Below are 11412 nucleotides of genomic sequence, written 5' to 3'. Positions count from 1 at the left end.
CTCTCCCAAACCCGCATCCTGGAAAATCTTTGAAAGGCTGTAAGCATTTTGAGCTGATTATTTGTTTCCTCAGTCTCCAGGATTAGTTATCCGTTATTGATGCCAAGTGTCTCGGAAGACAGACCCAGCGTTCTCCTTCAAGGGCAGATTTTTTTTTCTTTTTCTTTTTTTTTTTTTTAATAAAGGTAACTCTGAGAGTTGCCCCTAAAAGCTAAACAGAGCAAACGTCTTTTCTCTTACTCTGAGAACTAGGCAGCGCGCCACTGAGCGAGCTCAAGCCGCACCTCCAAACCTCAGCACCGCCTACGGGTTACTGCGCAGGCGTAGAACTTCTGCGCGCCTGCAGGGCTCAGCAACAACTGCGCCTGCGCCAAACAACGGGGCGCGCTAACGCGCCAATCTGCGCCTGCCAATGAGAGTGCCCAATGGTCCTTGATTCCCGCCCACTGACAGGACATCCAATCGCCTGTCCCGGCGCGCGGTTCGCGGCGAGTCCAAAGTGGACTGAGGTTTGAGCTGAAGCGTGGCCCGGGGAATGATGGAGGCGGCAGAGACTAAGGCGGAGGCCGCTGCCCGAGAGTAAGTGTGTCTCGCCAGGTGGCAGCCGGGGGCGGGCTGGGGCGGACCTTGCGCGGTCCCAAGTAAAATCAGTAATTCTCCTCCACCCCTTACAGCGGTTGCGGGTCGACTAAGCCGTGAAGTGATCCTGATCCCAGCCCCCCAGTCTTAGGTTCCTGAGGTGACGGTTGCGTCTCTCCAGGAGTAAGGGCTGTGAGGGACTGTCCGTCCCCCACCACGTACACACACACCCCAGAGGTGTGTTCTGAAAGGGGACCGTTCCATCTCTGTTAACCCTCCCTATCTCTTCGCAGATCGACCATCCTAACAGGAGACTTTCCATCCCTAGGAGACATGCTGGGAGGGCCATTCAATTTCTGTCACCCCTGTCCAACACACACTCTCCCAGTGGATTATTTTGTCCCCATCCCCGCCTCCTAATGGACTGCTACGGCCGCTAACAAGGGAGAACTCTGGAGAGCCTAGACCCAGGGGTTCAGCCCCCTGTCCTTAGCTCCTCCTCAAGTACTCTGATACCCTGCCCCCAAGCTTGTGTCCTCTGCGTGGCGGGGCTCCCCCCTTCCCTGTATATTTCCATGACTAATTTCAGAAACTCAAACGGTTTCTATTCAGTGAGACATTCCCTATTTAAAATCACAGCTCCTTCCCCACACTCCTATTCCCCTTGCTTTGCTTATTTTTCTTCACGGCACTTACTACCTCCATGTGTCTTCCATACAAACACCATTCCTGGTCCCAGATGGCCCTTCAAGCCAGTGCTAGGCAGGACAAGACTCAGCGTTAATACACATAATCACATATGTGCATGTGCACACAAATTGACTAGACCTAGGACCCCAGGAGTCTGCAGTTTCTCCTGTTTTCTTGCCCCTTCAGGGCCCTGGCCAAAGTGGCAGACATCCTGGAGCCTCTAGGTCTTCAGGAGGAGGCAGAACTGCCTGTGCAGATGCTGGCTGAGTTTGTGATGGTGCGTACAAGATGGGAGCTAGCCTTTCACAAGCCAGGGACTGCTCCTGGGTCCTCCTATTGAGACACTGGGCAGCGATAATGGTGAGCAGACTGGAAGGTAACCTTGTTGGCCTATAGTACAAGGAGGTAAGAATATTACCTGCGTCCACCCTCCTTCTGAACAGGACTCCCGGAAGAAAGACAAGCTTCTCTGCAGCCAGCTTCAAGTAGTAGACTTCCTGCAGAATTTCTTGGTTCAGGAAGGCACTGCCCAGGACCTGAACCCCTTGGCTTCTGAAGACACGAGCCGTGAGTGGGCAGGGGGTTGGAATAGGGGCTTCCCTAGTGAAGAAGGAAGAGGGACATCAGTCAAGTCAGCTGTTTGGCTGACAGGAAGACTGAAGCCCCAGTGTTGCAGGCAGGTGGGCCAACCTCACTTATTCCCTCACTCTTGGCTCTTCTCAGGGCAGAAGGCAATTGAAGTCAAAGAGCAATGGAAAGAGCTGAAGGCCACCTACCAAGAGCACGTGGAGGCCATCACAAGTTCCCTGACCCAGGCACTGCCCAAGGTGGAGGAGGCCCAAAGGAAGCAGGCCAAACTCCAGGAGGCCCTTGAACAACTCCAGGCCAAGGTGAACCAAGGATGAGGGGAGGAGAGGGCAGGCAGAGAGGAGGAGGAAAAGGGTGAACATGCTGGGTTGGACCCACTGGCTGTCTTTTAAAATCCAACCACATGGATGAGTAATATTCCATTGTATATATGTACCACATCTTTTTATATATATATATAAATTTATTTATTTTATTTTTATTTATTTTTGGCTGTGTTGGGTCTTCGTGTCTTCGCGCCAGCTTTCTCTAGTTGTGGCGAGTGGGGGCTACTGTTCGTTGCGGTGCGCGGGCTTCTCATTGCGGTGGCTTCTCTTATTGCAGAGCCCGGGCTCTAGGCGTGTGGGCTTCAGTAGTTGCAGCACACTGGCTCAGTAGTTGTGGCTCACGGGCTCTAGAGCGTAGGCAGAGTAGTTGTGGCGCACGGGCTTGGTTGCTCCCCGGCATGTGGGATCTTCCCAGACCAGGGCTTGAACCCATGTCCCCTGCATTGGCAGGCGGATTCTTAACCACTGCACCACCAGGGAAGCCCCTGTACCACATCTTCTTTATCCTTTCATCCGTCAATATTACTCAGCCATTAAAAAGAATGAAATAATGCCATTTGCAGCAACATGGATAGACCTGGAGATTATCGTACTAAGTGAAGTAAGTCAGACAGAGAAAGACAAATATCATATGATATCACTTATATGTGGAATCTAAAAAAAAAAATGATACAAATGAACTTATTTACAAAACAGAAACAGACTCAGAGAATGAACTTATGGTTACCAGGGGGAAGGGTGAGGGCCAGGGATAGATTGGGAGTTTGGGATTGACATGTACAAACTGCTATATTTAAAATAGATAACCAACAAAGACTTACTATAAAAAAAAAAAAAAAGAAATCCAAACATAAAAATGCACTCCTCCTCTCCTTGTTCCCCTCCTTTGCTTACCTGCAGAAGCAAATGGCCATGGAAAAACTCAGAAGAGTCCAGAAGCAGTGGCAGCTACAACAGGTTGGTCCATTCACCTAGGAAAATACCTCTTCTCGACACCATGCTATTGCATGGGCCAAGTCCTAGAAAACCTTTATTCTATTTCCTCCAGTGAGGCATTATAGCATGGGTACCAACATGGACTTGAATCCTAGCATCACCACTTACCACTGCATGATCTTGGGCAGTCACCTAACTTTCTCTGCTTCTGTTTCTTAATCTGTGAAAGAAGAAAATAATAGCATCTACTCTATAGAGTTACTATGATGATTAAGTAATTGGTATAGCAAGTGCTTAAAATAGTGCCTGGCACATAGCAAACTAAATAAGTGTTATCATCTTCTTTGTGCTCCTTTTCTCCAGAATGCCTCACCTTGTAACAACACATTCTGACCCTTCCTTTTTTCTAAGCCCCTGGTCCTGCCTAAAGTGAGTAGAGTCCCTCTTTCCATCTATGCGTCTGAACCCCCAGCTAGGTCTAGGCTGTAGGGTTTGGGGAAATGGCTCTAAGACGTCAGCATCTGAGGAACCGTGTCTACATTCTCACTCCTGGTAGGAGAAGCGTCTGCAGCATCTGGCAGTGGTTTCTTCAGAGGTGAGGGAGCGTCAGACAGGAACTCAGCAGGAGCTTGAACAGCTATATCAGGAACTTGGAGCCCTGAAGCAGCAGGCAGGGCAGGAGCAGTACAAGCTGCAGAGGTGAGGCCGGGAACATGGGCTACAGACCCAGGGTGGTTCAGCTGAGGTTCGCTGTCTTCACACCCACCTCCTCCTTCCAGGCACCAGACCTTCCTCCACCTGCTATACACCCTTCAGGGTAAGCTGCTATTCCATGAGGCTGACGCAGAGGTGCCACAAGAGTTGGATCTTCCTAAGGATAAGCCCCAGCAGCTGACCCAGCCCCAGGAGCAGAACATTCGGGACACCATGGGGAGAGATGAATGTGTGTCCTTCAAGGTGAATGAAAGATGGAACAGTTGGGCAGGGAGGCAGAGAGAAAAGCTGGGAGATAAATCTTACTCACTGCTCATACCTTGTCTCCCCAAGGCCAACAACCCACAGCCTGCTGGAGATACAGGCTTACCATGGCTTCCTGGGAGACAGCAACATGGGGAAGGATCCTAGATCAGGTCAGACTCCAGCTCAGGCTATGGTGTCCCTGGACTGTAGGTATGGCAGGAGCGAGGGTCTCTGGTCTATCTGTCTTTGTTTCTGTGCTCCGCTATTCATGGAGGGGATGGGACATGGGGAGGAGCAAGGAGTTTATCTTATGGATGAAGTTTTGTACATTATCCCCATATCCAGCCTACCCTGGGCTAATCCCTCTCTTCCTCTTCCCCAGCTCTCTGGCCTCACCCACATTGCAGGATGGACTTAAATTCCTTGAGTGCAGCCTGATTTTTGACTACATACCAGGTCGGGGCAGGCTCTGGATTCTGTTTATTAAAAGCCCTGGAGTTCTCTCAGTTGCCTGTTTGTCCGCTTATCTTCATATGTTGGTGGGAAGAACCACACTCATAGGCCAGCAACAAGATAGGTGCAGGGACTGGTGTGAATAGAGAGGGTACAGATGGGGAAGGGGCCCTGGCCTGGGGCATCAGGGGCTGCTTGCCCAAAGGGATATACTACAAACATGCTGAGCTTAATTCAGGGAGAAGGTGAATGCTTTATGCAGGTGATTAGATGTGGGAGGATAATTTTAATTACTGATCCAAATGTTTACTGAATCTCTGATTTGTGCCAGGTCCCTTGCTATGAACTGGAGCTACAGCAGTGGGCTTATCTGACCAGTCCCTGCCTACATGGAGCATAATGAGAATGAACAATTGAAAAGATAAATAGGATGATTTCAGGGTGTGTTAAAACAGGGTAGCAAACTAAAACAGAGTAATACAATGAAGATCAATAGTGAGAGTAGAGAGACCCCCATCTGTGTATATTGGCCTGTGTCTATGAGTCAGTATTTCTGTTTGTGTTTGTGTGTGTGTGTTTCTGTGTCTTTGTTGCTTTCAGTCTCCATTCCTCTGTGTGTCTGTCGCTGGGTGTGTGGACAGGGGCGGGCACTACTGTGTTTGAGAAAGAGATTGCATTCCTGATTGAGAGTGTGGAAACTGCTACTTCAGAGAGAAAGAGAGAAAAATGACAGTTCTCAGAGCGTAGAAAACTCATTTTCCATATGAGAAAAGGACCTTCATGTGAGAGAAAGACCTAAACATCCCCATGAGAAAGACACTGGGGCCTTTTGTTTTTGGTGAGAGAAAGTTTTAAGAGTCAGTGTTCCCTGTCTGTCTCAGACTGGGTCACCTTCTCTCAGGTGGAGATTGAGATCCTTGTGCATTCTGATGATTTGCCCTGCTTTACTAAGGTGTCCCTAGTTTTCTCTCAAATTGTCTTTTCAAATGTGTTGGCCCCATTTTTTACGTATGAAATAGGATAATTATCAGAGGTCTTTGGGCTCAGAGAGGATTGAGGATACTCCACCAGGGAGCACACAAATGCCCACAGAGTGGCTTCCTCAATCTATTCATCCCCCTCCCTCCCACATGGTTCCTGCTGTAGCCTTCTAGTACCCAAATATCCAGTCCCATTTTTCCCTCCCTCCTACTGGATAGGCTCCCTTACCCCTACAGTCTCATTTCCTTTCTAGTCTCATGTTCTCCAAAATGTCTGCAGCACAAACGAGAGAGCAAGAGTACATATATATATATGCACCCCAGGAAAAGAGTGTCTACTAAGGGACACTGGGGTGTGGGTTGGGATGTTGTGGAGTTTCCCTATCTTTGCATACATTATGGCTGTCAGAAAGTCAGCAGGGAAGAGAAGACACTCACATGAAGCCCACCAAGATGGGGGTGAAGGATAATACTCTGAGATACTCCAAGCCAGGGACAGGGGAAGGAGATTGGGCAGATGTACAGTAATCAAGCACAGAGGTCTGCAAACTTCTGGGAACCAGATTTCTCTCAAGGAGTGTGAAATGCATCAGTCCACACTGAGGCCGAAGAGGAGGGGAGGCTTGATTATCTGTTACGTTCAAAGCCCTTGATTCGCCCATGTGGCTGGAGCCTCAAGTTGGCCGGAAGTGTCTTGACTGACCAGCTCAGGAATTGGGACTTGCTATCAGATAGAAGATGGACTTCAGCTTCCAGCTCTTCTCAGCCCTCTGTTAGGCCCTTAAAGACTATCCTTGTTCATTGATACTTGCACAAGGTAGATGTGTGCAAGGAGGAATACTACCCCTGGGAAATCGTGATCTCTTACACAAAGACATGGAAATCTATGAGTCCACAGAAGCTGCTGAAAAGGCCCTGCTGCCTGCCAGAATTTTTTCTCTTCCTCTTTTCTATTGAAGGGAAGGACACAGAAACCAGTGAAGAGTGGGGGCGGAGGGGAGACTAGGCAGTGAATCAGCACAGTCAAGACACTGTTGCTCTGTCTTGACCAGAAGTCTTCTTGATAACTTAAAGTGAAAATTAAGCTTACTCTGTTAAACCAATAGGAAAACTTTCTTTTTCTATTCTCTTTAAGAATAATGTTTTCCTTTTTTTTTTTTTTTTTTTTTTTTTTGCTGTACGCGGGCCTCTCACTGTTGTGGCCTCTCCTGTTGCAGAGCACTGGCTCTGGACTCGCAGGCTCAGCGGGCATGGCTCACGGGCCCAGCCGCTCTGCGGCATGTGGGATCTTCCCGGACCGGGGCACGAACCCACGTCCCCTGCATCGGCAGGCAGACTCTCAGCCACTGCGCCACCAGGGAAGCCCAATGTTTTTCCTTTTTAAAGATAATTTTGTTTAACATTATTATGGTTAAACATTATTTTGTTTACTTTTTCTAGTTTGTTTCATATTTTCTAGGTATTGTCAATTTTTTCTAGCAATTTTTCGTCTCTAATCTTTTTAAATTGGTATGAAGTTGTCGTAATCTTTTTAATCTAAATCTGCAGCCTGTTTTAGGATGGCCTAATGTTATATTCCTGATACTTTTTTTGTGCTTTACTGATTTTTTCCTTTATACATCCCTTCAGATTTTCATTAATATTTTTTATTTTCTGAATATCATCTTCTGAGAGGGGTATGTTCAAGTCTCCAAGTGAGAGTAGATTTGGTTTTTTCTCTTACAAACATCTGGATAGTTTCAGCAAAGCTAATCCCCCTCATTCTATCTTTATAATCTTGAAATTTGTGAAACTAAGCTCATTTCAAATATTCTACCCTGTCATGAAAAGAAAACTATCTTCCCATTTTAGAATCTGTCCTTAATAAACCCCATCCTGTCTTATAGAATTATGTAACTTCTTATATTACAATTTTTACAACTCCTCTTTGGGCCAAATATGTGTAAGTTTTAAAATATAAACTGTGGTATTAAATCAACTAGTTTCCTTATTCCCAGCACAGTATTTAAATGACCCTTTTGATACTTCGAACATTGGGCTCTGAAAAATTTAGTGAGTTTTGACACACTTTGCTCTTGAAACCCTGAATAACCAAGGCATTAAGTCTGAAAACTATAGTCTCAGGAATCAACATCTTGAGGCCTTTTTAAACTGTCATGGGGGGGGGGTAAATTCTTTTTATGTTGTTAAATTGAATTTGTGTAACTGTTGACATAGTTATAAAAAAACTTGTTAATCTTTATGGAGCTCTGCAATTTTAGATGCCATATTCAAACGCATTTCTAAAATTTTAAGTTGTCAAATGAACTTTAGCAAGCACATTTACGCAAGGTATGCATAATTCATTTCATCATACATTTTATAGTGATTATACCCATATGATAATTATTTAAATGAGTTGATTACTGTACCTAAAATCATGTTTTGAGATAGAAAAAAGAAGGGGAAAATCTAGAAATATGCTTTCAGATGGTGACAGAACTTTTGGAAATAAAAGATTATCACAAACATTATAAAAGAAATAAACCATAAAATTATATAATCTAGTGCACAAATTTTTTATGTACTATAGGTAATGTTAGGAAAAACACACAAGTTGGAAATCAAAATAGGATTTATTTTATGAAAGTTTGTTTAAAATATCCTATAGAGTCTCCGTGTTATGAAATTATATTGCAAAAACTTTGGGTCTAATCTTAATAACCAATCATAAATAGCAATTTTATTAATAAAAATACTAGGTGTATTAAATTTTTGTCCTGTTTATGTAACTTAGTAGACAAGAAGTTATGCTTTATATGTGTCTTTGAGGGAAAATACTTCTCTTTAGGGACAGGGACCTGTCCACAGTCTCCATATATGTAAGCCTTGGATTTACCTGGCCAGGTATTCTAGAAATAAAAAAGAATTTGCAAGAATTTATTTACCGAAATTCAGCATTATCTCTGGTTGTTTCATTTGGTTACTCCAAGTGAAGATATTATATGAAGATAATAGCGTTTGGGGCAAGATATACTAATTTCTTGGTTGAAAACTACTCTTGATGATGATTGAAATGCCTAACACTGTTCCAGTATGTCATTTTCAACATGAGAAAGAAGGGGAAAAGGAAAGAAATGGTAAATTTAGTTGAGGAATTTAGTCATAAAATAGATAGCATTTGTGTGTGTGTGTGTGTGTGTGTGTGTGTGTGCGCATACACATATAAAATTGGCAGGGATAATGTAGATTAGCTGGAGGAAGTGAGAGTGACTGCATGACAGATATTTGACCTCTTTTTTCAGATAACCATTTGTTCTCTGTGATTCCTCTCTATAGGAATATATATATCTTTGCATCCACAAATGAACATATATCAATACCTTCACACTTTAAAAGTACTTAGTAAATGTTCATTGGATCATCTTCAGGGAAGATTTCCCAAAGAGCTGCCTCTTAAGCTCAATTTCAAATAAATGAAATTATCCAGAGGCAGATTTCATCATTTATTGAATGTCGGCTATTACTGAATGTCAGTTCTGAGAATTTAAAAAAAACAAAACAAAACAATCTGAGTTTAAATTTAGAGATAGGAAGGAAAAATTTAATTTTAACAAAAAATTATGTTTGTCATTAAGGACTAAGAATTGAAATGTTTTGGTGGCACCAAGCATAATCATACATACTAAGCAGAAGGAACATTATAAGTAAAGTATAGGAAATGAGAAACTGGCAATTTCAGGAATGCAAATTCCTGACAATCAGTGCTTGGAGCATAGGATATAAGGGAGGAAATGGGAGTAGTGAGTTGCTGAGAGCCTTTTGCCTTTACCCTGCTGGCTATAGGAAGTCAAAGCCTACACCTGGAAGCCAAGGAAACCTATCAAAATTTTATTTCCTACTTGGGTAAAAAATTTTCAAGTACCTTTTAATCTATTGCAATAGAACTCTCAGAAAGTCATACCATTGGTCAGTACATTTATGAATTTAGAGCAGAATGCACATTTAGAAAGCAGTACAAATGCTTTCATCTTCCTCCTGAGCTAAACGTATCTCCCTGTCTAACCATTGCTTATTATTGGGACTTGCTATAATGACAGCAGCAAAAGAGCTGAAATCCACTTAGGCAATTAGATATCATATTAAAGCAACATTGGAGTAACAGGAGAATGGAACCTCTATTTTAGATGTTGATACTTAAAAATAAGTATAATACAATGATCATAGTTATTAGTAGCTGCATATTATACCCACTAAAATAATCACTAAAGCAGTTCAGTGATACTAGTATTCATGGATGATGACAGTTACCAATCCAAACAAGTACACACCAACTAGAAACTAATGAACCACCTATCCCAGAGCTCAGTGCTTTCTGGTGACAGAAGTCACCAAAGCCTTTAGTCACTGAAGGCTCATGACTGTTTGAGAACATCGGAAAACATATTCAGCAATGGAAAATCACTCATCGTGCCTGAGAAATATTCTACTTATCAAGGTTTTAGGGATTAACAATTGAAAATAGGAGGGGGAAAAAAAGCTCAGCCTTAATATAAAATGTTTATATTAAATAATAGTGACCTACTTCACATCAATTAGAAAATGAGTATGGTTTTTAAACAGTATCCTATGACTACCATAATTTTAATGTTAACAATTATGTTGAACAATATTCAGAGATTACTGGAATGTAAAGATAAGAGAAGCTTTCCATTAGGTGCCTATGTCACCCTTGGCACTCACAACAGACAGTTCTTATTCTTTTGGAAAAGAAAAAGACAAGTCTTATTTGGTTAAAAAAAAAGTCTGGTATCATAAGAGATTTTCTATTTTACTCTTCCACCCCTATCTCTACTCCTATATCTCAGGAATTTTCAGGAACTAATTCAATAGCTAAATTTAACTCTGTTGGTGTGTGGTGGTGCTGGTGGTGGTGGTGGTGATCTCAAGAAGTAGAAGTAGTTATTGAAAAAAAAATGTATTACAATGAAAAGGAAGGGCTAGTAGATATTCAGTTAATTCTAATAGTCTAATAATATTGTATATCTCTTGTATAGAAGAAAAACTAAAACTGGGATTTCATGTGCCTGAAATTTGTTTTATATCTAAATAAGATAATTTTTTTTGGGGGGGGTGGGATATTGCACAACAGTGTTATTGGTATGTCACGGTACATGTAATTTAGCAATCACATTGTCTAACTCAAACACGTGGCACAGTCTGGCAGATGGTAGTAAGGATTTGTTTATAAGGCTCACAGTTTCTTGCAAATGTCTTGCCTTGTTCTTCTAAAATTTTGTGTGTTTGTGTGCAGATACCTAATCATATTCATATAAGGTGTGCTATTTTATATTTTGACACTAAGTTGTTGATTACATATAGATTTGTTACCCTGATAATTTTTTCTATTAGTATTCATTCAATGCCTAAACAACAAACTTTTCTGAGTACCTATATGCCAGGTACTATTCTATTCCTTTTATTAAAATATATTTCACATATAACATTGTATAAATTTAAGATGTACAACATGTTAATTTAATAGGTTTATGCATTGTAATGTGATTGTCATTGTAGCAATAATTTGTAATTCTGTCATGTTATATAATTAATCATTTATTTTTAGTGGTTACAATAATTAAGCTCTAGTTTCCTAGTAAATTTGATGATTATACTACAATATTGTTGTCTATATTCTCTATTTTGTGCATTAGCTCTCTAGGGCTTGTTTACTACTTATTACAATTTGTACCCTTTAAACAAGGTACAAACTATTTCTCTACCCCATATCCCCTGGAAACCACCATTCTACTCTCTGTATTTACCAGTTCAGCTTTTTAGAGTCCATGTATGAGTGATATAGTACAGTATTTGGCTTTCTCTGTCTGAGTTATATCACTTCACATAATGCCCTCAAGGTC

General features: G+C 42.3%; 1 protein-coding gene across 1 annotated transcript; it reads left to right on the top strand.

Moving 5' to 3' along the window:
• Positions 1-535: 535 nt before the first annotated feature.
• ZWINT (ZW10 interacting kinetochore protein) lies at positions 536-4244 on the top strand (the record flags this gene model as incomplete). Its single annotated transcript, XM_082854995.1, has 8 exons — positions 536-579; positions 1456-1546; positions 1713-1836; positions 1993-2159; positions 3084-3140; positions 3676-3818; positions 3899-4076; positions 4167-4244. The coding sequence occupies 8 exons, from the start codon at positions 536-538 to the stop codon at positions 4242-4244; spliced, it is 882 nt and encodes a 293-aa protein (XP_082711121.1).
• Positions 4245-11412: the final 7168 nt, after the last annotated feature.

The sequence above is a fragment of the Leucopleurus acutus genome (genome assembly GCF_964270905.1).
Source record: "Leucopleurus acutus genome assembly, chromosome: 14".
NCBI classification, from domain to species: Eukaryota; Metazoa; Chordata; class Mammalia; order Artiodactyla; family Delphinidae; genus Leucopleurus; species Leucopleurus acutus.
Note: the sequence above shows the minus strand (reverse complement) of the source record. Positions and strands in the feature narration are given on the sequence as shown.